Source organism: Balaenoptera acutorostrata, chromosome 19, assembly GCF_949987535.1.
Source record: "Balaenoptera acutorostrata chromosome 19, mBalAcu1.1, whole genome shotgun sequence".
In the NCBI taxonomy this organism is placed as follows: Eukaryota; Metazoa; Chordata; class Mammalia; order Artiodactyla; family Balaenopteridae; genus Balaenoptera; species Balaenoptera acutorostrata.
In genome coordinates, this window is record NC_080082.1 from 50,044,026 (window position 1) to 50,070,888 (window position 26,863).

General features: G+C 48.2%; 2 protein-coding genes across 5 annotated transcripts; both read left to right on the forward strand.

Annotated features, from left to right (window-relative positions):
• The first annotated feature begins 3,651 nt into the window (after nt 1-3,651).
• Nucleotides 3,652-6,009, forward strand: ETV2 (ETS variant transcription factor 2). 2 transcript variants are annotated; one of them, XM_057533387.1, is made up of 6 exons: nt 3,652-3,721; nt 3,816-3,903; nt 4,202-4,272; nt 4,528-4,986; nt 5,433-5,545; nt 5,792-6,009. In XM_057533387.1, the coding sequence occupies exons 1-6, from the start codon at nt 3,652-3,654 to the stop codon at nt 5,990-5,992; spliced, it is 1,002 nt and encodes a 333-aa protein (XP_057389370.1). In that variant the 3' UTR covers nt 5,993-6,009. The 2 variants fall into 2 exon arrangements, with proteins under 2 accessions (XP_057389370.1, XP_057389371.1); XM_057533388.1 differs by lacking the exon at nt 4,202-4,272 and having other exon boundaries at nt 3,816-3,932.
• A 1,967-nt stretch (nt 6,010-7,976) lies between these two features.
• Nucleotides 7,977-16,683, forward strand: LOC103015043 (cytochrome c oxidase subunit 6B1). Of its 3 annotated transcripts, none has more exons than XM_007165143.3 (4): nt 7,977-8,111; nt 10,201-10,317; nt 11,772-11,872; nt 16,492-16,683. In XM_007165143.3, exons 2-4 carry the CDS (start codon nt 10,212-10,214, stop codon nt 16,543-16,545), a joined length of 261 nt encoding a protein of 86 aa, XP_007165205.1. In that variant the 5' UTR covers nt 7,977-8,111; nt 10,201-10,211; the 3' UTR covers nt 16,546-16,683. The 3 variants fall into 3 exon arrangements, with proteins under 3 accessions (XP_007165205.1, XP_007165207.1, XP_007165206.1); XM_007165145.3 differs by lacking the exon at nt 16,492-16,683 and adding an exon at nt 13,305-13,395; XM_007165144.3 differs by having other exon boundaries at nt 8,014-8,191.
• The last annotated feature ends 10,180 nt before the right edge of the window (nt 16,684-26,863 follow it).

Sequence of the window (26,863 nt, forward strand, 5' to 3'; positions counted from 1 at the left end):
TCCTTGGCTAGGCTTGGAAGCACTCTTTGGGGGGCAGGGCTTAGCATCCCCCACTCTGGGAATAGTGGGGAGCCTTGAAAGTTTACTCAGACGAACATGCAGATGGGCATTTTTCGGTCCCTGCTGCATGCCCCTTACATCTTCTTGAAACCTCTTAAGTGCATGTCCAGTGCAGCCTGTTCCACAGAGGAGGAAGTAGAGGCTTAGGGCAAGGCCGAAGCCAAGCAGACGCTCAAACCTGTGGTCTTCTGACTCCACCCTGTGTTCTCAGCACCAAGATAAGGGGGTCTTCTGGGCCCTGCCCTTCTGGAGCTCACAGCCTTCCAGGCTTTCATCCATTCAGCAGACTCTCATCAAGGGCCTGGACAGTGCTGGGGACACAATGGTGACTTAAACAGCCACAGGCCCTGTTCCCTCCAAGTTCATGGTCCAGTGGCAGAAGATAGGGCCGTAGCCGGACAGTCACAGCCCAGAGTGATCAGGGTTGGGATGGAAGCCATCCTGGGAGTCAGGGAGGGGCTTCCTCAAGGCACTGGCCACTTCTGAGACTGTCTCATTCTCTTCCTGTCGTTCTCTCTCCTAGTCTCTGCAGTTGTCACCCTCTAGGTCTCTGAGACTGTTTTCTAGTTTCTTCACTCTGCCAAAATCCAGCCAACTTCTGCTCTATCTCTTTGAGTGTTTCTCTGTGTCTCCTCTGTTTCTCTGTGAGTGCCCCTCTGTTTCTTGTCTCTAAGTGTATCTCTCTGAGTCTCTCTTCTCTCTCTGCATCTGTAAGTCTCTCCCCAACTCCTATTTCCCAGCTCCACGCTTGTCTCTGCCTGTCTGAAGAAGTGTCCATGCAGGAACTTGAATGCCAAACTGGGAGCTTAGACTTTACCCTGAAAGCAGCCAGCCTTGAGAAGTTGAGACAAAGTTCAAGCAGGGGACTAGCATCACAGATCTGCACTTCAGAAGAATCTGGGGTTCTGGAAGGAGGCTGGAGCAGTGACCAGGCAAAGGAGGGAGATGGCATGGGGAGGGGATGAGGGCCTCCCTGGGACACAGCCATCAGAACCCCTGATTGGGAAAGGGCTTGGGAGGGAGGGGAGAAACAATGGCAAGGCTTCTCAGGGAAGCCAGTTACCCAGGAAAGGTGTCAAATTTCCTCAGTTCCTGTCTCCCTCCCTTACTACCCCCTCTGACGTCACATTTTCCAGTCTGGTTAGAGGGGTGAGGGCCTCCCATCAATGACAGGAAGTACCCTTCAGCCCCCTGCCACCTGGGCTGGACCACCCAGCTCCAGAACCCTCAAACCCCATCCCCACATCACTAGCCCTCCCTACTCCTGAGCCTCTTCTATTCACTGCAGGCAAAGGAGGAGATGGAAAGAGGAATGATTTCAGAAAGGCGGGTTTTAAATGTGTGCATTTAAGTCCTGAGGGGAGAGAGAAAAAGATCAATGGGGTTGAGAGACAGAGGGACCAAAATGGAGGGGATGTAGTGAGCAGACAGAGAGGTGGGGAGGGAGACAGGAAGAGACGAGAACTGTGGGTCTGAGGCAGTACAATGGGAAGGCAGATGGGGAAAAAACCCAGGGAGGGAAAGAGATGGAAACAGATAAGGAGATAGGGAGAGAGATAAGAACACTTAAAGACAGGTGGGGAGGGACTGAGACATCAGAAGAGACTTGGGGGAATTCCCTGGGGTCCAGTGGTTAGGACTCCTCGCTTTCACCGCTGAGGGCGCAGGTTCAATCCCTGGTCAGAGAACTAAGATCCCACAAGCTGTGAGTGTGGCCAAAAAAAAGTTACTGCAGTCAGGCCTGGTACAACAGAGACCCAGGGCCAGGGACGTCAACCCAGGGCAGAGAGACATGGGGAGACAGATACATACAGACAGGAGAGAGGCCAGCTTCAGGAAGAGGAGGCTCCAGGCCTGGTGGGGCACAGCTGGTGGAGACTCCTTTCAGACCCCTGGGTTAGATGGATGGAGGGACCGGTGATGCCCGAGGGCTCTGTGGTTCAACCAGCGCTGGGTCCAATCCCAGGAGCCCCACAACCACCCACTGTGTGACCTAGTAAGTTGCTCTTCCCATCGAGGCCCAGCTTCCCTCGTGTAACAAAGAAGGGCAGTGCCCACACCCCCCACTCCTCCCACCCCCAGAATGGCAAGTGGTTAGTGATTGAACTGGGTGAATACTGGAAACGGCCCATATTATAGAGGTTATTTTTAATGGTAAATATTTACTTATCAATATTGCAGGATGGGTACAAGCACAGGCTCTGAAGCCAAGCTACCAGGGTTTAGGGTTGCCAGATTTAGGAAATAAAAATACAGGGCACCTAGTTAAATTTGAACTTAAGACAACAAATAATTTTTTGGTATAACTGTGTCCCAAATATTGCACGTGTGTACGTACATGTCGCAAGTATACACGGTTTGTTTTTTTGCTGAAGCATTGGAAACAAGTTACAGACACAATACTTCACCCCTAAATATCTCAGTGTTCCTTATAGAGATAGCTTTCATATCATAATACCATTATCACATCTAAGAAAATGACTAATTCTATATCTCATATTCAGTTCATATTCAAATTTCCCCATTTGTCCTGAAGTGTTAGAGCAGGGAAGGGCATGGGTTCTGGAGATGAAGAAAAGTGGGAGGAATTGGTCCTCAATTTCCCCTTTCATAAAATCGGGATAAGACTAGTACCTACCTGGTAAGAGCATTAAACAAAGGCCCAGGGCACAGCCGGTGGCATGTAATGAGCCCCCAGTAAATGTTAGCTATTATTATCACTGTTGCTATTGTTTACACTGTTGTTACTGTCCTCGGAAGCAGCCCCAGGACTTCCCCTCAAAGCCCTCAGAAGGGGAGAAGTGGGCCTGGTGGAGGATCCCAGGTCAATCTACCCCCACAGGCCCCCTGTGGATTGTGACGTCTGCCCGCTGGGGGTCTGGCCGGAAATCCCCCTTCCTGTTGCAGATAAGCCTGGCGCAGCCCAGCTGACCCCAGGCTCTCCTCCCCCACCACCTCCCATGTCACAGGATCAAGTCCCCAAGCCCCCCACCCCGCCCCAGTCACCCCGGAAACACCCCTCCTCACCCCGGTCTCGCCCAGCCCGCTGTTTCCCAAGCTCCCGTTCAAGTCCAAGCCACCCCTGCGGGAGGACAGCCAAAGCTACCGTGGAGGCGGACGGCCATCTCTGGGGGCAGAGGGGAGTGGGGCGGGGGTGACACAGCTCGGCCCCGCCTCAGCCCCTGCAACTCGACCCCCGCTGCGACCCCCAGCTCTGACGTCTTGGAAAATTCCCCCCTGCCCAGGCCCCCGGGGGGAGGGGGTGCATGGTATGAAATGGGGCTGAGACCCCCGGCTGAGGGCAGAGGGACCTGCCAGAGGTGAGCTGTAAACTGGGGACTGGAAGTCTGGATGTCTGGGGGCCTGAATTCCTGGGTCTGGGTGTCTGGGGGCCCTTAACTCCTGCTCTGAGAGAAAAGGACACTGGAGGCCAACAACCAGGGTCCTGGGGAAGGAGGGAGCAGAGGCCTGGACTCCTCTGTCTGAGTGAAGCAAGGGATGGGGCTCAGACTCCAGGGTCCCTAAGTGTCACCAGCTCACCCTGTGCCCTTTTTTTTTTTTTCTGACCCAGAACATTCACCGCGAGCAGCCATGGATTTGTGGAACTGGGATGAAGCATCACCACAAGAAGTGCCCCTGGGGAGCAGGCTGTCAGGGCTGGGTAGGCTGCTGGGGCTGAGACAATGTGTGTGGGGAGGGTGCTCAGGTGGGCGCTTCCACTGACCCTGACGGAGCTCTAATCTTCCTGCCTGCAGAAGGAGCTGAACTCGACTTCTATTTCCCGGAACTGGCACTCCAAGGGGACACGCTGACAGCGGAGACATGTTGGAAAAGTGTCTGTGGGCTGGGACCCCTGAGCGCTGGGGAAGAAGGTGAGAGGCTGGGCTTCTAAGTCTAAGGGAGGAAGGGGGCGTGCCTGGACTCCTGGGGTTGAGCCGGGAGAGGGGTGTGGGCTTGAACTCCAGAGGCTGAAGGAGAAGGAGGAGGAGGGGCCCAGACAGCCTCCTGAGTCCCAGGTCTGAGTGAGTAGGGGCCGGGGGTAATAACTCTCGGTCCCTGGCAAATAAGGACCACTGGGTTGAGTGGCTGAGAGGAGTCTCTAGCCATTGTGCACACCATTCCCTAAACTCTGCTACGTCCTATCCCTCGCAGGGCTCCCACAGCCGGACTGGGGCTCCGCATTACCGTACCCAGAAGCTCCATGGGGGGCGGGTGAGTGTGTGCGGAGAGGCGGGGGAGGAGGGGACTGGGGTCCTCCATTGTGACTAGAGGTTTAGACTCCCCGATCTTTGAGGGGGAACGGGGATAGGACGGGGGACGCCTGTGTCCTTAAGGTGGCATGACCAAGATCCTGGAGCGTGGGGCCCCAGGCGCGAGGGCTGAGAGCTTCGACCCCTAGAACCCCCGAGGGGGCCAGGGATCGGGACACCTGGGCTCCTCTCACTTGGGGTCCGTTCGTCCTCACAGAACGCGCCCCTCAGGCTCTTCCGTGGTCGGGAGACTGGACAGACCTGCCGTGCACCGGCTCGGTCCCTTGGAGCCGCGTCTCCCAGGCCCTGGGTCCCGCCCTCTGGGCTGGCTCTGAAGGGGCAGCCGCCCAGAACTGCGCCACCTCCGCGGGCAGTGCCAACTCGTGGTCGGGCGCCCGAGTCGCCGCCAGCTCCACCAGCTGGGACTATTCTGTTGGCCCGGACGGCGCCACCTACTGGGGCAAGAGCCTCGGCGGGGAGCCGCCCGCCAACTCTACCAGTTCGTGGGGCGGGCCTGCGGGATCGGACTATACCATCTCCTGGGACTCGGGGCTGCATACGGACTGCACCACCTCTTCGAAGGAGTACCAGACTTCAGATCTCACCACTTCCTCCGAACCGAGCCAGCAGTCGGACCGCGTAACCTTGGCTTGTTACCCCAAAGCTAACCACCGAGGTGAGGTCCGAGACACTTTGTCCCAAGGGAGCGAAGCCGGAGTCTAGTGAGGCGGGGCCTAGGCGCCAAAGGGGGCGGGACCGGGAAACTGGCGGGGCTCGAGAGAGGAGGGGGAGGTGGCCCTCCTCTTGGGTCCCCAGGGAGGAGAAGACTAAGACACGGGTAGTCTTCCCGGGAGCAAGGAACGAGGACCTAGGCTCCTGCATTAGGCAAGAGGAAAGAGATGAGGATATGGATACCTGGGTCTCCAAGATTGGGCAGCCAAACTCCTAAATCTCCAAGATGGGGGCCCCGATGCCTGGGTCCCCAGGGCCAACTCTTAGGTCCCTTAGATGGAGGAATCCGGACTCGGTCCCCGAGGAGGAGGGGATCCGGATTCCTGGGTCATCGAAGTGACATGATCTGGGGCCAGGAAACCTGAGTGTTCACTTGCCTCCACCCCGCAGGTCCCATTCAGCTGTGGCAGTTCCTCCTGGAGCTACTCCACGACGGGGCGCGTAGCAGCTGCATCCGCTGGACGGGCAATAGCCGCGAGTTCCAACTCTGCGACCCCAAAGAGGTGGGGCAGCCTCCCAGACCCGCTTAGTCCCGCCCGGGTCTCCCTGTGTTCAGTTTAGCCCCGCCAGCACTTCGCCTAGTGCTAGGCCCCGCCCCCAGCCTCGCCCTCAACTCCGCCCCGCTCCGCCGGGCCTAACCCCCACGCTGACAGACCAGAACCCCGCCCCCGCCCCACCCATCCATAGTCAAGCCCCTCCCACTCCCCACCTCTCCCGCCCCCTCAGACTAAGCCCGGCCTCCGCCCTAGGTGGCGCGGTTGTGGGGCGAGCGCAAGAGGAAGCCCGGCATGAATTACGAGAAGCTGAGCCGAGGTCTGCGCTACTACTACCGCCGCGACATCGTGCGCAAGAGCGGGGGGCGCAAGTACACGTACCGCTTCGGGGGCCGCGTGCCTGGCCTAGTCTATCCCGACTGCGTGGAGAGCGGACAGGGAGCAACGACTCAATAAAAATGCATGGTCAAGCATCGTTGTGCGTGCTGTTTGAATCCTTCCCACTGATACTATGTCTGCTAGGGGGCCTGTGTGCACTAGCACACCCACATCCCCTCCACAGACCCGTGTGATCCCAAAACACACCGGGGGACCTACCGTGTGCTCACTGTGTCATGGGACACGCAGAGGAATCAGACAGTCCCCACTGGGCCTGCCTACTGTGTGCCTGCCCTGTACTGGGACTTGCACAAGAATCAGACCCAATCACTAACTTTCGAGTTTATTTACTGTCCCCACCTTGAAGAGAGGACTCACTCCAAAAAGGGCTTACTGTGTGACCTCCCAGTGCTAGGAACCATCAAGTAATTAGACCTAGTGCTTATGCCCCAAAACCACCTACTCTGTTTCTCCACTCCAAGAACTCAGACCCCAAGGAGAGCCTACCCTGTTCTAGGAACTACTGAGCCTCTAAAGAGAGCCTACTGAGTGGTCCCCTTATGGGCCATGCTGGGAACTCAGCAGTGACCAAGACAACCCTGGACCTTGCCCATAGGAAGCTCACAGTCAGTGGGAAGACAGACCCATCACCAGCCAGGGACAGCCCAGAGTGGTCAGGGCTGGGATGGGGAAACTCTATGGGGTAGAGGGGGACCAAAAAGAAGGATCTGCCCTAGTCTGAGGTGCGGGCAGGGGGATGGTCAGGGAAAATTTCCTGGAGAAGAGAATAGCTGATTTGAAAAGTCAGGTAGGCAAAGAATGTCCCAGTCAGAAGAAATAGAGTAATCGAAGGCCTGGAGGTAGATCTCACAGCACTGTTCGATGAACTAAAATCTCAACGTGGCTGGAGAGGGGACCATGGCTCAGTTCACAAAGCTCCAGTTGGAACTGCCCATGTGGGCCATGGTAAGGGGCCTGGACTTTGTCCTGAGGGCACAGGGGAGCCAGGGAGGGGATTAAGCAGGGAAGGGGTTTGGGCTCTGGGAAGATCTCATTGAAGGGGGTGAATGCAGGCATGTAAACAGGCAGTTCCACAAATAATTACAACACTGATGAACACAGAGTGCATAAGAGGCCCCCAACCCAGTTAGGCCTGGACGCTGCACCCAGCACAGTATGTGAGAAGCTTTGGAGGCCAGGCTGAGGGGAGGGGCAAAAGCAGGTCTCTTTCATAGCTTCCTCTTCCAGTCCCTGGAAGCCCCCTTTATTCACAAAAGAAATTCACTCATTCCACAAATATTTATAGAGTACCTATACTATGTGCCAGAAACTGTTTTAAGTGCTAGAGATGCAATGGTGAATAAGAGACAAAACTTGCTCCTTTATGATGCTTCTATTATATATTGAGGGAGACAAAAAAAGATAAACAATAAAAGCAAGGATACAGTATGTCAGACGATAAGTGCTTTGGAGAAATAAAGTAGGGAAGAAACTGACAAGATAGCAATTTTAAATATTTGGACTGAGAAGGACTCATTGTTAAGGTGACATTTTAACAAAGACCCGCAGGACATGATGGAGGGAGCGAACTGCAAGAAGAGCATTCCAGGCCAAGGGGACAGCAAGTGCAAAGGCCCTTACGGGGAAGCCAGCCTGCACGTTTAAGGAATTGCTAAGGAGGCCAGTGTGGCTGGAACCGCAGCAGTTAAGAGAAGGAGATAAGAGTATAAAAGGGGGCCAAATCGTGTAGGTCATTTGCAAGGACTTTGTCAGGGTAAGCACTCAATAAATAATTCTTGCACGAATAAGAGCATTTCCGCTAGGATATTTTTCCCAGGCCCACTCTCCAGCCAGCCCCAAGACCCAGACTCCTTTCTCCTGGTAAAGACAGAGCGGTGACCGTACTGCACCCACAGATTGGCACAGCGATAGCTCCGTGCGGTTCCAAGTGCCACGCAAGCTTACGATTGGGCTGGGATTGAGGATGAACAGGCATTCAGCCCAATAGGAAGGTTGGAGTTCGCTCGCATGGGCGTGGCCTGAACCGCTCCAGGGACGGCGCTCTAGCCGTGCGGAAGACTCCCCAGTGCGCTGCCTCGTCCCGCTTCCGGCCGGTCTTCGTTCCGCTTCCGGTCCGACACTGGAGTCATTGCTGAGGGTCACATTGAGCTTCCAGGGGCTTCAGGAGCGTCTTTAGGTGAGTGTAGGGGGCTCGGGGGCCCTGGAACCCCAGCCTGGGGAACTGTGGAGCCCGACCCTTGCTTCCCGGAGAACGAGGTAAGGTTTCCGGCCGGCGGCGGTCGACCTCCAGGAGCCCTGGGGTCCGGTTCAGTTAGTAATCGTAGCTGACGATTATTTAGTTCTTCGATGCCAGGAACATTCCAAGCGATTTATATTGCTTCATGTAATCCTCCCTCCAACCCTATGAGATAGGGCCTGCGATTATCCCTTTTTGACTGGCAGGCAACTGAGGATCAGATATTATGCAGTTTAGCCAGCGACCAGGACTGCAGTGCTCTTAGTCACCAGGCCGCAGGCGTCCCTCCCCCCACGACCCCCGACCCCCCAAGCTTGCCTAGGCCGCAGCCTGGCTTCCTGGTGTCTGGCCCCTCCTCTCCCTTGGACGTTGGAGGGGCCGCAGCGTCATCCGCAGTCCACCCTCACTCCCGAAAGCGGGTGGAGATCGCTTCCAGAACAACTCTTCCGACCGCGTCTGTGTCCCAGCGGCTGGTGTTCACATCACCCCGCTCCCGGAAAGACTCTCCTCCGGTGCCCCAGATCCTTACCGCTACCCTGGGTCGCTTGAATTTATTACTGGTCTGCTTACTTCTGTGTAACCCCACGACTCCTCGAATAATCTGGAATAGAGGCAGTTTTTCTCGGATTCCCTGATGAAAACAGTGTGTCACCTCATAAGAGAGATTATAGCACAGGTTTTTAACCCTGGGTCCACAGAATCTGTAGAGTTCAAGGGGTGCTAGTACTTGAATGGGGGGAAATTTACATCTGTATTTTTGCTAGTTTCTAATTGAAATGTAGCATTTCCTTCAGTTAGGAATGGAGGCAATAGCCCTAGTAGTATTGGCATCATCTGTTACTTTGTCAGCAATCAAAATCATAGGTCATCTGACAGACCATTATGGTTGCAGATTTCACAACATATCATTTTCAGGCATGACTATTTTGAAATTGTGGTAGTTAATAAAACCTCAGCTACAAGTAACTGGTTTTCTTTGTGATCCTATGCAATTTTTAAATGCATTATTAAATTTTTAATTGTTTATTTTCTTTTTGGCTGCTTCGGGTCTTAGTTGCGGCACGTGGGATCTTTGTTGAGGCGCGCAGGCTTCTCTCTAGTTGTGGCGTGCTGGCTTAGTTGCCCCCGGGGCAGGTGGGATCTTAGTTCCCCGACCAGGGATTGAACCCCCGTCCCCTGCATTGGAAGGCGGATTCTTTTTTTTTTTTTTTAAATTAATTAATTTATTTATTTATTTTTGGCTGTGTTGGGTCTTCGTTTCTGTGCGAGGGCTTTCTCTAGTTGTGGCAAGCGGGGGCCACTCTTCATCGCAGTGCGCGGGCCTCCTACTATCGCGGCCTCTCTTGTTGCGGAGCACAGGCTCCAGACGCGCAGGCTCAGTAGTTGTGGCTCACGGGCCCAGCCGCTCCGCGGCATGTGGGATCCTCCCAGACCAGGGCTCGAACCTGTGTCCCCTGCATTGGCAGGCAGATTCCCAACCACTGCGCCACCAGGGAAGCCCCAGAAGGCGGATTCTTAACCACTGGGCCACCAGGGAAGTCCCCTTTAAATGCATTTAAACATATTCTGAGAAAGGGTTCATTAGACCCCTGAGGAGTTCGTGGCACCAGTAGACATTAAGAACCTCTGCAGTGTAGGTTAAGTTAGTGATAGAGTGCAGCTCCACCACATGTGTGCTGAATGACCTTGGGAAGTCGCTTAAACACCCTGTCTCTTGTCTGTGAAGCAGTGATAGTAATAGTTTCTGCCTTTTAGAGTGACTGTAGGAATAAAGCTTCCTTGCTTATAGTAAGCACTCAGTGAATGTCAGCTGGTGTTATGTTGGGACAAATAAAGCCTGATTTTACCAAGGAGTTGACTCCCCCAGACACCCTGCTATGACTTCCACCCTTAATGTGTTCTTGCCCTGCCTTCACCTCTGTGTGTACTGAGAGGGAGGGGCGTTGGCTTGTTGCTCACCGGGCCTGGGTGGACTGACAGCCCCTTGCCAGCCCCAGAACCCCTGCCAGCACCCATTCTCTGCCTCCAGGAGTCAGCACTATGGCAGAGGACATCAAGACCAAAATCAAGAACTACCAGACTGCTCCTTTTGACAGCCGCTTCCCCAACCAGAACCAGACGAGGAACTGCTGGCAGAACTACCTGGGTGAGCAGGACATGGGGGGGTTGGGGGGCTCGGGCTGCAGTGTTGACCTTCCCCTGGTCCCACACCTCAAGTCGCTTGCCTCTTGGCTCCTCATAGGGGACCTATGCATCCCAGGCCTCTTCTCTTTTATTCTGATCATCTGACCTCGCAGGGCCTGTGCCCCTCATCACCACCTGTGCTTAAGATCTGGCCCAGGGTCACAAACTTTGGTTCCCACAGTGATTTTTTTTTCCCCCAAGATGTGTGTGTGTGTATTTATGGAATGTAACATACATACAGGAAGTACATAAAACATAATGTACAGCTAAATGAATAATTCTAAAGTGCATCCCCCATGTAACTATAATCTGGATAGAAAACTAGATACTGCCAGCCCTCTGGGCTCCCATGCCTACTGCACGCCCTGTCTTGAAAACAACACTCTACTCTCCCCAGGAGAGATGTAACCCCACAGACTTAGGGCAGTCACACTGTGGTTTTATCACCGCTGTGAGGTTTGCCTCTTTGTGATCTTTATAAATACTGTATGTGTTGTCTTAGGTTTGGATGTCTTCATTCAACAGTTTTGAAGATTCATCCGCGCTGTGGCATGTGTTTTGCTCATTTTTATTGCTGTACAGTTTTCCACATTTTTTTTTAATTAATTAATTTATTTATTTTTGACTGTGTTGGGTCTTCGTTGCGGCGAGCGGGGGCCACTCTTCATCGCAGTGCGCGGGCCTCTCACTATCGCGGCCTCTCTTGTTGCGGAGCACAGGCTCCAGACGCGCAGGCTCAGTTTTTGTGGCTCATGGGCCTAGTTGCTCCGCGGCATGTGGGATCTTCCCAGGCCAGGGCTCGAACCCGTGTCCCCTGCATTGGCAGGCGGATTCTCAACCACTGCACCACCAGGGAAGCCCCCAGTTTTCCACATTTTATTCATGGACACTTGCATGGTTTCCAGTTTGGGGCTCTTATGAATGCTGCTGCTATAAACATGCTTATAAATGTAATTTGATGTCCATGTGAATGCTTTTCTCTCTAGGGAGTGTGCCCAGGAGTGTAATACTTTGAGTAATTTTTGAATTAATTTCCTACTATTAAAAACCAGATTATCCCCCTCCTGTCTTCCTCTCCAGGATGCCAGCATCTTAGCATCAAGACCTTCGTCCCCTTCCCCTGCCCTGGTTCTGGACTTGCATAATCCCCACACACACCTCTCAGGTCGCCTTATCGTTCCTGACCCCAGAATTTTCAAGTAGAACAGTCGTTCTTTAGGGGTTGCAAAATCAGCTTAGTGAGGTGTGTCTAGCCCTTTTGAGTACTACACTAGTAAGGGTATGCTTTCTTTGTGAACTTGGGGGTAGGGGGGATTTGTGTAACTGGTTGTGAAGTAAAAACGATTTCTGTGAATTTCGATCAAAAATGTGTTCCAGCCCTTGGTCTGGGCTGACCCTGATCCCCGTTCTTCACAGACTTCCACCGCTGTGAGAAGGCAATGACTGCTAAAGAGGGTGACGTCTCCGTGTGTGAATGGTACCGGCGTGTGTACAAGTCCCTCTGCCCCATATCCTGGGTATGTGCCTCCTCCTGGGGCCCTTGGGGTGCTGGGGTGGGGGTGGGGTCCTAGCAGAGGGGCGTGTGGTGACTTCGTGGGAGCTCATCTGTGAGAGGCAAAGGGAGGACAAGGCATCACACTGGCCGTGGATGTGGCCTTTTCTTCTTCCTAGAATCACCTCCCTTTCCTCCTTTCGCCAGTACTCTCAACCAGCCAGGCTCTCAGCCAAGGCAACCAGATCTCTCTCACCCAGACACTCTACAAATAAATGCCCTGTCCCTGTGGCGCTCACCATCTTTTGGAATCCTGTCCTTTTTTCATATGAGCATTTCCAAATATACATAAAAGTAGAGAGAATATTTCAGTGACCCCCCCAAACATACCCATTACCCAAACTGAATAGTTTCAAGATTTCTCCACATTTCCTCTTCTTTTTCCTCTTTCCTTTGCTGAAGTATTCTGAAGCAAATCCCAGACATGTCATTTCACCCCTACCTACTTCAGCATGCATCTCTAAAAAACAGGGATGCGATAAGGCAGTCCTTTTAGGCCTGATCTGACCAGACCCGTTGTTACTATTTAATATTCTGCCATACCCTCTTTTTTTAAATAAAATATCACTTTATTTCATCAAGTCAAAGACCCCATCGACTACAAGAAACACTGAGAGATGTTTAAATCTTTTTTTTTTTTTTAATGCTGGAAACGGATGTAACAAGCATGCTATTTTCACAGATTTAAAATGAAAAAAATCATATGTCTTAAAATCAAAATATGATATTATTACAAAACTAATAGTGCTCATTTTAAAAAATAAAACAGTACAGTACAGTACTGAGCAGTACAGTAAAATGAAAAGTAGACGTCCACTTTCGCTCCCCAGTCCCCCTCCCCTGAGGTAACTACTGTTAACTGATTCATTTTTCTCTGTATACATTTATCATACATAAGCCTGTGGAACTTTCTGTGTATGCATGGGTCATACTATATCGTCTGTTCTGTGACTTATCAATGTGTGCGTATAGATCTACCTCATTTGTTCTGTTTTGTGACAGTGCGTATAGATCTACCTCATTTGTTCTGTTTTGTGACAGTGCGTATAGATCTACCTCATTTGTTTTTGTTTTTTTCTTTTCTTTTTTAAAATTTTTTGGCTGTGCTGCACAGCATGTGAGATCTTAGTTCCCCTACCAGGGATCGAACCTGCGCCCCCTGCAGTGGAAGTGTGGAGTCTCAACCACTGGACTGCCAGGGAAGTCCTTAACTTACAAATGCTTTTATTTAACTGGTCCCCTTTGATGGAGATTGTGTTCTAATTTTGATGTACATCTTTGGGGCGTGTTTCTTGAGAACAGATTGCCTTAATGCACTCTTCCTCAGCTTGCTTGGTTTGCCTCCCACCTCTGTGGTCACACTCTCTCAAGTGTCTGAGTACCCTCTCCCCTCCCAGGATTTCTCCTTGTCCCTGCGTGATCTTGGGTACCATGACATCGTGATCCCGTAATATCCGCCCTCCAGCCTCAGGGCCTGCATTAGGTGAGTGCTGGACAGGGTGCTAGGAAACACGCTTCCAGGCCCGGTGCTGCCCCACACCCCAGCCGCCGGGACCTGGGCCTGCCCTTACCTTGGGAGCGTTAGGTGCTGTGGTTCCTCCCCTCAGGTGCCTGCTCTCTCTGCCTTCTGAGGGCTGGACGTGAGCACACCCTTTATACGCAGCAGCCCTGGCTTCTTTATTCCAGAAACTTGGTGAAGTAAAAATAAGTGTTTTATTATTGCTATTGTTCTTTTTTGTTTTTTTATAAGCAACATAACCACTTCACAGAAACTTAAGAAATAGAGGAAGGGGCAAAAAATTGTTTCTCATCCTCCTGACCTGGCTGATAATACTGTAACATCTTCCAGGTGTTTCCTGTGTATTTTTAAAAATTAGTCTCTAATCCCAGTATGTGTATTTGGGGAGGAGTGGGGCTGAGAGTCCAGCACTTTTCCTATATGAGCATTTAAAACATTTTTTCCAATCATCTTTTCTTTTCTTTTTCCCACATCACGAGACTTTCAGGATCTCAGTTCCCTGACCAGGGATTGAACCCGGGCCACAGCAGTGAAAGCCCTGAATCCTAACCCCTAGGCCACCAAGGAACTCCCTTTTATTTTCCCATTTTAAAAAATCTTTAGTTTCTTCATAAAAAATACAGTAAACCTTCAAAGTGAGAGACTTTTATAATGTAAAAAGTGAAAAACTCCTAAGTCACCCCCTTCTGAGTCCAAAGTTAACTTCCCTTAGAAATTAGGTATAAAGCTTCCACTTCCTTTTCTGTGTGCTAATGTGTGAGTAGGTGTTGGTGTATGTTTATATACTTTTAAAAATTTTATTTATTTTATTTTATTTATTTATCTTTGGCTGCGTTGGGTCTTCGTTGCTGCGCGTGGGCTTTCTCTAGTTGCAGCGAACAGGGGCTACTCTTTGTTGTGATGCACGGGCTTCTCATTGCGGTGGCTTCCCTTGTTGCGGAGCATGGGCTCTAGGCACGCAGGCTCAGTAGTTGTGGCGCACGGGCTTAGTTGCTCTGCGGCATGTGGGATCTTCCCGGACCAGGGATCCAACCCGTGTCCCCTGCATTGGCAGGCGGATTCTTAACCACTGTGCCACCAGGGAAGTCCCTATATACTTTTTAAATATAGATATGGATCATACTGTAGATACTGTTTATCCTTGGCTTTTTCACTTGCATTGTTTACCTATTTTTATGTCAGTACAACCTGCTTAATTATTGGGTAGCATTGTCTTTAATAGTTAAAAAATAGTCCCTTCCCCTTTAGCTGGACTCAGTCTTTTTTCACTATTTTAAATGATACTGCAGTGTACAATTCCATTGCAGGAAATGTTTTGCCTTCTATTTGAATGGTTTCCTTAGTTCCCTTTCCATGAAGTGGGATTATTGGACAAAGACCAATTTGCCAAAGGATCAGACCAGCCTGATCCTTTAATTTAAAAGGGATGGGGAGTGGAAGATAGTACTAAGTGTTGGTGGTTCTATAGATTGGTCCAATCACTTTTTTAAAATTAATTAATTAATTTATTATTTATTTTTGATTGCATTGGGTCTTTGTTGCTGTGTACGGGCTTTCTCTAGTTGCGGCAAGCGGGGGCTACTCTTCGTTGCGGTGCGCGGGCTTCTCATTGCAGTGGCTTCTCTTGTTGTGGAGCACGGGCTCTAGGTGCGCAGGCTTCAGTAGTTGTGGCTCGCGCACTCCAGAGCACAGGCTCAGTAGTTGTGGCGCATGGACTTAGCTGCTCTACGGCATGTGGGATCTTCCCGGACCAGGGCTCGAACCCGTATCCCCTGCATTGGCAGGCGGGTTCTTAACCACTGCGCCACCAGGGAAGCCCAGGTCCAATCACTGTTAAGGTCAATCCTGAGACAGGAGCTTTCAAAATGAAAAAAATCATACTCTAGATGTGGCAGTTTCACATCTACACATCCTATAAAAATGTTTGTGTACAAGGACATCCATTGCAGAGTTGTTTGTACTGGGGAACATTCAGAAACAAGTTATATATGATGGTATATTCATCTTGATCTATGTGATAGAATACAGAAAGAGCTGTAAGACTCATGGGAAAAGCAAGTTGCAGGACAATCTGTATAGTATGGGGGAAAAAAATCTGTATAGTATGGCCCAATTTAAGTAAAGAGTATTTGTGATGTGTGGTGTATGTGTGTAAATAAAAGAGGCACTTGCTATGGGCCGGCTACTTTGTAAGTGCTTTATATCATATAAGGGCAAACATGCTAAAAAAAAAAAAAAAAAAGGTACTATTATCAGTATCCTCATTTTACAAAATTGGAAACTGAGGCCCTGAAAGATTGAGTAATTTGCCTGAGGAAATTACAGCTAGGAGGCGATGGAGCAGGGATTCAGATTGTCTTCCTTATCCATGCATTTATCCATTGCCTCTGATGTATAGCATGTAAATGTGAATGTGTGTGTGTATATAAAAATAAATGTGCTCTGACTGCCTGTAGGAGGGTCCACAAGTTGCAGAGTGTTACCTCGGGGGAGTGTTAACCGTTCGATATGGGCCTGTCCATCGTTTTGTATATGTACACATACATCTGTGAGCAATAGTAGGATCACACTCTGTAGCCGGTTTGGACCTTTTTGCACTTGATTGTGCATTTGATCGTTAGAGATGCATTCCTGCTGGAGCATAGACAGCCTCATTTTTTTTCACAGCTGCCCAGTATTCCTTCTTTCTTCTGTTCTGACAGACATCGTTGAGGGTTGACTCTGGGGTTCCTGAAGCAGGGCCTGGTCACACTTTTGAAGGTGTTTACACACATCTCCCCACAGACAGCTCTGCAGTGAGTCTGCCTGTTATTATTCCTCCGCCGCCACCCCACCCCTTGTCCCCTCAGTGGGTCAGTTCATGTCAGCTCATTCAGGACAGTGATTCTTGTCCTTCTGGGTCACTGCTGGTTCCCCGGCTCCTGGAACAGTTGCCAGTACTGGCACGCAGCAGGTCCTGGGGTTACTTGTTGACTGAACAGGTAGGCAAAGTGGGGAGGACAGAGAAGTTCACCCATCTGGTTTCCCTGCGGAGGAAGGGAGTAACACTGGCTGTCTTTCCACAGGTGTCAGCCTGGGACGACCGCCGGGCAGAAGGCACGTTTCCTGGGAAGATCTGAACTGGCTCCACCCCACCTTCTCTGTCCTCCGTCCTTCTCCCCAGGGTGGTGAAGGGGGACCTGGGTACATAGTGATGCCCACCCTGGGGTCCTGAATCATGGCTTAACTAATAATAAATACTCGTTGGAAGAGTGTAAGGCTGTGTATGTGTAAAAGAACTGGATGATGGGGCCAGAAGCTGGGGCGGAATTAGTACTTTGACCAGTAAGAGAGACTGAATTCAGGGTGTTTTTTTTTTTTTTTCTTTTTTCTTTTTTTAAATTTTTCTTTTTTTTTTTTTTCTTTTTTTTTTAAATTTTTCTTTTAATAAACTTTGACCACCTCTTCTTTACCAGACAATAGAGTGAGTGATTATACAAAATGACCTCAAGTTCCTGTATGTGCTAAAATTTATCTGTATGTTCTCCTTTATTATCTGTATAATTTTTAAAAACTTATGTTTTGAACCACATGAAAATAGTATAATAAAAACTCCTATGTACCCATCACCTAGCTTCAACAATTATCAACAAGTGAACGCCCCTCTCCCTCTAGGTTATTTTATTTTATTTTTACTTATTTATTTATTTGGCCACACCACGTGGCTTGTGGGATCTTAGTTCCCCAACCAGGGATTGAACCCGAGCCCTCGGCAGTGAAAGTGCTGAGTCCTAACCACTAGACCACCAAGGAATTACCCCTCTAGGTAATTTTAAAGCAAATACTGGAGATCATATTTTATCCAGAAATAAGTAAGTATATGTATCTCTTCAAGATACAGGTTTATTTTAAACATAATCATATAATTGTATCTAAAAAGTAATACATTCTTTATATCATCTAATAAGCAGTCTTCTGTGCAATGTGTAATTTCTCCCTATTTTCTAGGCTTCCTCTTAATCATGTTGATTATGGTGACAATTGGAAGCCATTTAAGTAGGCCAAGTTAAGAAATGTTCTTTCTTGATGTCCCCAAAGGATTGCCACACAATAACAGTACAAAATATCATCCACCGCAAACTTGTCAACAGGGAACTCCTGACACAGTGTGACCAGCTAGAGTACCATGTTGTGGCCAAATTGGTGTTTCCTCAAGACCACTCAGATGGTTGTGTAACAAACTTATCTGAAGTATGTTCAAAAGAGCAGAGATGATTCTTGTATTGAGGGAAAATGGCCCTAGGGAGGGCTCTTCTGAAATGGCCGCCCATGAGGAGGGGCGCTGTAAACAGGAGCCTAGTGCATGCATAGGAGCTTTGAGGGACTGTAGAAGCTTCTGGCATGTGTCAGGAATAGGAGAGAAACATGGTGAAAATTTCAAATGAAACAGGAAGTCCAGTGAAAAGACAAGACATAGGACTTCCTTTGACCCCAGTCACCCAGTCCTGCCCAGAGGCTGCCACCATTAGCAGTTACAGAGATAGCCTGTACATCTAGAAGCATTTATCTTGTCTATTTGATAAGGATTTGATATGGCTCTCCCATTTCCTCTTCGCTCTCCCACTGCTTGTTTGCTCATGCAGTCCCTCCCACACTGACCTCTTCATTGTGACAGGAACCCTGTGAGCTAATGAGAAGGTCAACGCACCAGGCTCGCTCCAGCCTCAAGGTCTGTGCAGCTTCTGCTTGCTCTGTCTGCGAGGCTTAGCCACACAGCTCACTCCCTCCTGCGTTCAGCTCTTCCCCCAGATACAATTCAGTGTGCCCTTCCCTGGCCACTCGACCTACCAATTCGACTCCACACACACACTTTGCAGCCCTCATCCCTTTGGTTTCTTAAGTATTTACACTAATATTCCTGTATTTTATTTTTTCATCCTTGATAATTGTCCCCCCACCACTAGAATGTAATTTCTGTGAGGACAGGGATTTTTAAAATACATATATATATATATTCCCTCTTTCATCATTTTATTATGAAAATTTTCAAGCATACAGAAAAAGTGGACAAATAGTACAATAATTGCCCTTATACCCACCACCTAGTTTTGACAGTTGTTACTATTATGTCATATCTACTTTGTATATGTGTACATGTAATTTTTTCCTGAATCATTTAAAAGTGCTTTCCAAACATGGTGACAACTTCACTCATAAGTACTTAAGCATGTATCTTTGAAAAATGCCATGTTTCTTCAATACGATTGTCACTCCTAAGAAAAACTAACATGAATTCCCTAACATCTCATATTCATATTTCCCAAATCATACCCCAAAATCTTTTTACTGTTTTTTTTTTTTAATTTAGTTTATTTTTTATTTATTTATTTTTGGCTGTGTTGGGTCTTCGTTGCTGTGTGCGGGCTTTCTCTAGTTACGGTGAGCGGGGACTACTCTTCATTGTGGTGCGCGGGCTTCTCATTGCAATGGCTTCTCTTGTTGCGGAGCACGGGCTCTAGGCGCGTGGGCTTCAGTAGTTATGGGTCGCGGGCCCTAGAGTGCAGGCTCAGTAGTTGTGGTGCACGGGCTTAGTTGCTCTGTGGCATGTGGGATCTTCCCGGACCAGGGATCAAACCCATGTCCCCTGCATTGGCAGGTGGATTCTTAACCACTGCGCCACCAGGGAAGTCCTGTTGTTTATTTTTTATACCAGGATCCAATCAGGGTTCACCTTCTGCATTTGATCTTTAGGTCTAGTAGTTTTTCAGTTCTAGAATAGCCCCACCCACTCTTGTAAGAGTGGAATTTTTTAAGAGGCCAGGCCAGCTGTCTTGTAAAATGTTCCCCATTCTGGATCTGTCCGATTGTTTCCTCATGGTGTCATTTAGCTTCTTCCAGCATCTATAGTTCTTATAAACTGGAAGTTAGCTCTAAAGGCTTGATTAGATGCAGATTATTTTTTGCAAGAATCCTTCCTGTGTGTATCTTCCTTATTGCTTCCCATCAGGAGGTACCTGATGCCAGGTTGCCCCATTAGTGGGGGCCACTAGCCGTCTCCTCTGGAAAGATCTGGCAGATGACCTGTGAGATGATACTATGGGGAATGGTTCCACCACGACAACCTTGCACATCTCCACATGAGCCACGTAAGCAGTACTTAGTTGTGCTACCACAGCAGAACTCCTGGTGATTCCTCCTGAAACAAAAGGAGATAAGCAGTCTTGCAAAGAGCTGCCGTGAGGCATTTTCTCACCCGCCTCCTTCTCTTGCAGAGACTGCTTCAACACCATTTCTCACCCAGCTCCCTTGTTTCAGTTGAGTACAGGACTTTCCACCTCACTCCTCCTTAGGGTATAGCTGCAGGCTGTAAAACTACTCTGAAGCTACCCCACTGGACACCTTACCTGCCTTATCGCAGATCTTCCAGCAACTCAATAAGCCATGTATGATTATGACCCCTATTTTACAAGTGAGGAAACTGGGGCTTCTATTCCCCTGCCAGGCCATGTGGCTGTGTTTCCCTTTAGTGTATCTGTATAGGAGAGGGTTCAGTGCAGAAAACAGAAACCTTTCAAGGCATATTAAGTAGAAAGGGATTTAATAGGAGAAATCTAGTACAATAAATCCATGTGATGATATGAATTTGGATATAGTATACCCTCATCGTGTTCAACTCAGCATAACCCCACATAGAAAGAACATACCTCAACATAATAAAGGCCATATATGGCAAGCCCATAGTTAATGTCATACTGAATGATGAAAGGTTGAAAGCTTTTCCTCTAAGATCAGAAACAAGACAAGGGTGCTCACTCTCACCACTCCTATTAACGTAGTACTGAAAGTCCCAGCCAAAGCAATTATGCAAGAAAAATAAAAGTCATTCAAATCAGAAAGGAAGAAGTAAAATGGTCTCTGTTTGAACGTGATATGATCTTATAGGTAGAAAATCCTAAAGACTCCACCAAAAAAGTGTTAGAACTGATAAACAAATTCAGTAAAGTTGCTAACTTCAAATCACTTACAAATACTATCCTTGTACACCCCCATTTTATATTTTTGATGTCACAATTAACATCTCTATATTGTGTGTCCATTAACAAATTATTTTAGCTATTGTTAATTTTGATACTTTTGTCCTTTAATCTTTATACTAGAGTTAAGTGATTAGCACACCACTATATTATAATATTAGAGTATTTGAATTTGACTATATACTTACTTTTACCAGTGTGTTTTATATTTTCATCTTTTTATGTTACTAGTTAGCATCCTTTCATTTCAGCTTGTAGAACTCCTTTCAGCATTTCTTGTAAGGCAGTTCTAGTGATAATAAATTCCCTCACCTTTTGTTTGTTTGAAAAGTCTTTATCTCTCCTTCATTTCTAAAGGACAACTTTTCCAGGTAAGTATTCTTGGTTGGCAGTTTTCTCTTTCAGCACTTTGAATAAAATATCTTACTCTCCCCTGGCCTGTAAGATTTCTGCTGAGAAATCCACTGATAGCCTTATGAGAGTTTCTTTGTAGGTAAGGATATTTTTTTCTTACTGCTTTTAACATCCTGCCTTTGTTTTTCATTTTAGACAGTTTTATTGTAATGTGTCTTGGAGACTTTTTTTGTGCGTGTGTGTGTTTTTTTTAGTTGAAATTTTGGGGGAGGGACGTCCCTGGTGGCGCAGTGATTAAGAATCCGCCTGCCAATGCAGGGGACACGGGTTCGATCCCTGGGCCTGGAAAATCCCACATGCCGCGGAGCAACTAAGCCTGTGCACCACAACTACTGAAGCCCACGCGCCTAGAGCCTGTGCTCTGCAACAAGAGAAGACACCGCAATGCGAAGCCCACACACTGCAATGAAGAGTAGCTCCCGCTCGCTGCAACTAGAGAAAGCCGAGCACAGCAACGAAGACCCAACACAGCCAAAAAGATTTAAAAAATAAACTATACTGGAATAAAATATTTTTTAAAAATTGGGGGGAAGCTTATGAGATTAATGAATTTGAATGTCCAAATTGCTCTCCAGATTTGCAAAGTTCTCAGCCATTTTTTCTTTTAATAAGCTTTCTCCCCCTTTCCTCTGTCCCTTCTCCTTCTGGGACTCCAATAATGCATAATTTATTTCTCAATGGTATCAGATAGTTCACACAGGCTTTCTTCACTCGTTTTCATTCTTTTTTCTTCGTTCTCTTCTTTCTGGAAATTTCAATTGAACTTTCTTCTACTTCACAGATTCTTTCTTCTACTTACTTGATCAAAACTATGTTGATGCTTTCTACTCCATTTTTCAGTTTATTCATTGTATTCTTCAGCTCCAGAACTTCTGTTTGGTTCTCTTTTATAATTTCTATGTCTCTGTTAAACTTCTCATTTTCTGTATTGTTTTCTTGATTTCATTGCATTGTCTTTTCTTGTAGCTCAAGAAAAGCTTCCCTAAAACAATTATTTAAAATTCCATATCAGGAAAACCACAGATCTCCATTTCACTGGGGTTGGTTACTGGAAAATTATTGTGTTCCTTTGGTGATGTCATGTTTCCTTGATTTTTCACATTCCTTGAAGTCTTGCATTGCTTCCTTTGCTTTTGAAGAATTGATCACCTCCTTCAGTCTTACTGACTGGCTTCAGATGACAAATACCTTCCATCAGCCCTGGTAGGGATTCTGAGGCTTTCTCAGGACTTTTCTATGGATACACCTGCTCCATCATTTCTTGTTCCCTCCTGAGGGGGAATTCTTAAGACTGTATGTCTTCTATCAATCCTGCAAAGCCAGACTGAATGCTGACAACCTCCTGTTTGCTTTCCCTAGGGCTGTACTGAATGCCCAAGTTTATGTGCTTTCTCCTAATCCCCCAGAGTTGGCTGACTTTGTGCATGCTCTCAGTAGCCATCTGCAGAGGCTCACTCTCACAGCCCTCGGGTGTGCACAGGGAGCTGGTCATGAGGTGGGAATGTGTGTGGATGAGGCACGCAGAGCACTGGAGGCGCTGTGGGCCAGCTGTGGGGGAACCACAGGCAAGGCATCCCCAGTGGCTCATGCGCAGCCTTCCTACTGTCTGTGATGTGGTTACTAGGATCCGAGTCCCTTTGATGATTTCTGAGAGCCCTGGCTGCTATTCTCCCTGCCACTCCCTGCTCCACCCCCCCCCCCCCAGTTATGCAAAACTCAGTATTCCTCTTCAGTGCATCGAATCTTGGATTTTTTTTCCCCCAGCAGTGTGCTGGAACTTCTCTGCTGGATACCCAGACTTCCCATCTGTGAGTGATTTTCAAAATCACTTTTGGGGGACAATGGTAGAAAAACTCCTATTTCACCATTTTGATAACATCACTCTCTCAACTTTTACAAAGGTACAAAAATATCCAGGAAAAATCAGTCATTTCCCCACCTTCTCTAGCCACAACGAGGTGACTGCCATCACTGGTTTCTTATGTGTCCTTCCAAAGATAGTTTATACATTTGCAAGCAGATCCTCCCTCCTATCTGCCTACCCACCATAGTAGCCTGCTGTTCCTGTTGTTCTGAACCTTGCTTTTCTCCATTAATAATAGTATTTGGAAATCATTCCTTGTCAATCTGATATTCTTTTTTTAAATTTATTTATTTATCTTTGGCTGTGTTGGGTCTTCGTTTCTGTGTGAGGGCTTTCTCTAGTTGCAGCAAGCGGGGGCCACTCTTCATCGCGGTGCGCGGGCCTTTCACTGTCGCGGCCTCTCTTGTTGTGGGGCCCAGGCTCCAGACGCACAGGCTCAGTAGCTGTGGCTCACGGGCCTAGTTGCTCCGTGGCATGTGGGATCTTCCCAGACCAGGGCTCGAACCCGTGTCCCCTGCATTGGCAGGCAGATTCTCAACCACTGTGCCACCAGGGAAGCCCTCAATCTGATATTCTTGAACTTTTCCAAATTGTACAAGTAATGCATGAATATGTTTTCTTTTTTCTTTTTCTTTTCTTTCTTTTTTTTTTTTTTGACCACACCATGTGGCTTGTGGGATCTTAGTTTCCCGATCAAGGATCGAACCCAGGCCCTTGGCAGTGAAAGCGAGGAGTCCTAACCACTGGACTGCCGGGGAATTCCCTGAATATGTTTTCTTGGCTTAAAAAAAAAGGAAAATATTCCAGCAGAGTCAGTATCACCCAGAGAGGCCGTATGGTGTAGTGTAGTGGTTAAGGGGGTAGGCACTAGAGCCAGGCCGTCTCAGTTCAAATTCAGGCTCTGCCACTTACTAGGTCTGAGGCCTTGGGCAAATTACTTGACCTCTGTGTCACGGTTTCCCCATCTGTAAAATGAAGTTAATGACACTTTCCTCATTGGGCTGTTGTGCAGATTAAATGGGATGCTATGTGTAAAGTGCCTAGAACAGTGCCTGATACTACATGTGAAGTGCATAGAACAGTGCCCTGTGTGTTGAAAATGCTCTCTAGATATGATTTGCTCTCAAGGAACTTTTCCTTCTCATTGTCTTTGTGTGTGTGTGTGTGTGTGTGTGTTAAGGACGCTTAACATGAGATTACTCTCAACAGTTTTTTTTTTTTAGCTGCGCCACACGGCTTACGGGATCTTAGTGCCCCAACCAGGGATTGAACCCAGGCCCTCCGCAGTGAAAGTGCAGAGTCCTAACCACTGGACCACCAGAGAATTCCCTTAACAGATTTTTTATTTATTTATTTTTAAAATAAATTTTATTTATTTATTTATTTATTTAGGCTGCATTAGGTCTTTGTTGCTGCGCACGGGCTTTCTCTAGTTGCGGCGAGCGGGGGCTACTCTTTGTTGCAGTGTGCGGGCTTCTCATTGCGGTGGCTTCTCTTGTTGTGGAGCATGGGCTCTAGGCACACGAGCTTCAGTAGTTGTGGCACGCGGGCTCAGTAGTTGTGGCTCACGGGCTTAGTTGCTCTGCAGCATGTGGGATCTTCCTGGACCAGGACTTGAACCCGTGTCCCCTGCATTGGCAGGCGGATTCTCAACTACTGCGCCACCAGGGAAGCCCCACCTTAACAGATTTTTAAGTGTACAGTAGAGTATGGTTAACTGTAAGCACAATGTTGTACAGCAGACCTTTCGAATTTATTGATCTTACATAAGTGAAACTTTATACCCATTCATTAGTAATTCCCCCATTTTCCTCCCCTCCCAGCCCCTGGCAACCACCATTCTACTCTCTGCTTTAATGAGTTTGACTATTTTTGTTACCTCTTATAAGTGGAATTATGCGCTATTTGTTCTTCTGTGGCTGGCTTATTTCACGTAGCACCATGTCCTCCAGGTTCATCCATGTTGTCGTCTACTTCTCTAAGGGTGAACAATATTCCCTTGTATGTATATGTCATGCTCCCTCTGTCAGGAACGTTCTTTCCTGCCTTTTATTTACCTGCCAGCCTCAGTCTCCTCCTCCAACGTCGCTTCCTCCAGGAAGCCTTCCTCTACGCCCTGGGCTGGCTCAGGCACTTCCTCTGGGCTCGCACATTCCCCTTTGTTTTCCCCATGGTGGCTCTGACCCTTCGGCCTGCGCTTCCTCCCTCAATGCCTTGGTCACTTCAGCATCCCCCTGACCATGCTGAGCTGTCACTCTCTGGTGAGTGTCTGTCCCCGCCATTCTTCCGTGAGCTTGTGAGGACAGGGACAGAGGCAACCTGATTGCCACTGTGTTCTCAGCATCGCGCCCCACAGGGCTGGGCATGAGAAAAATTCAGTATGTGCATCAGACCCTTAATGCTTAGTTCAGGCCTGATCACATATTTGGTGCTCAATAAATCTGAGAAAGAAATAAGAAGGCCTTTTGACTGTCCCACCCTAGTGCTTTCCTCCTTGCTTCACCACCTCACACCTCGTCCTAGTCTCCCCTGACTTCTCTCTCTCCCTCTCCCTCCCTTCCTCTCTTCTCCTCCAGCCACACTTCACACTGGCCCCACCCAGCTCTGAGGCTTCCCTTTCTTGGGCGTGATGTCCACCTCTCACACCCCTACCCGTGAATTTCAGGCCCTCCCTTGCTCAGCTGACCCAAAGGAGCACCTGAGATTTCAGCCTTTCTTTATTACCTTGGCACCCAAACTTCAGGTTTCAGAGCGTTGCTAAGTCTGCATACCTCTGAGCTGCCATTGATGGCATTTTTCTATATCCTCCTTGATAAAATGAATTCATTTGGAAAGGAAACAACCTATGACGTATTCTTGCAAAAAACTGGATGAAGTAGAGCCACATATGTGATGGATAAATCTCAAAAGCATAACGTTGAGGTGGAAAAACTCAGTTGCATGTACCATAAGATACAATTTATGTAAAGTTTACCAAAAACTCTAAAACTATTCTATACATTGTCAATGAATATATGCATATATATTAAAAATATAAAAGCGTGCATAGGAGTAGAAACCCAAAATGCTAACAAACATGAAAAGATGCTCAAAATCATCAGTAATAAAACAAGCGAGAATTGAAATAACGGCAGGTACCACTTTACACTGAATTACTCTTTGTCAAAAACTAGAAAGCTGAGTAATATCAAGGGTGGGTGCTGAGGAAACGATACAAGAACCCTCGTGAACTGTTGGTTGGAGTGTGGAAGGGGACGGCCTTTGTGGAAAGCAAACTGCCACATACATACCCAGGACCCAGCAATTCTGCTCCCTAAGAAAGAGACACAAGTCTCTACCGGGCCAAGCGTGAGGGGGTTCATTGCAGCATTATTACCAGTGGGAGTGGTGTGGTGAGGGAGTTGGAAGTAGCCTGACTGCCCTCTCTGGGGAGGAGACAGTAAACTGGAGGATGCACACCAGAGGGGCCCCAAGCAACTGTCAGAAGCCATGGGCTCAATGTGCCCGGAGTCACATGGATGGACCTTAATAAACGTGTAGTGCTCAGCAAGAAAAGTAAGAATAGGATGAGCTATTTAACACAATCACGGGTATGTCAATTAGGAAAGACATGAGCAGGAAACACTGGTATCCATTTTACAAGAACCCACTCAACAAAAAAAGATATATATGAGAATATTAGAATGTTTGCCAGTGGGGGGAGGGGGCACCAAAAGAGACTAGGATATGGAGATATGAGGAAATACATTAAATTTAAATCAAGAGGGCTTCCTTGGTGGCGCAGTGGTTAGGAATCCGCCTGCCAATGCAGGGGACACAGGTTCGAGCCCCGCTCCGGGTAGACTCCACGTGCCGCGGAGCAACTAATCCCGCGCGCCACAACTACTGAAGCCCACGCGCCTAGAGCCCGTGCTCCGCAACAAGAGAAGCTGCTGCAATGAGAAGCCCGCGCACCGCAATGAAGAGTAGCCCCCCTCGCCGCAACTAGAGAAAAGCCCGCGCACAGCAACAAACACCCAATGCAGCCAAAAATAAAATAAATTAATTTTTTAAAAAAACACCATTCACTTAAAAAAATTTTTTTAAATCGAGGAGTATCTTGTGGGGGATAATGAACTATAAACTGAGGGTGTGGGATTAATGCAA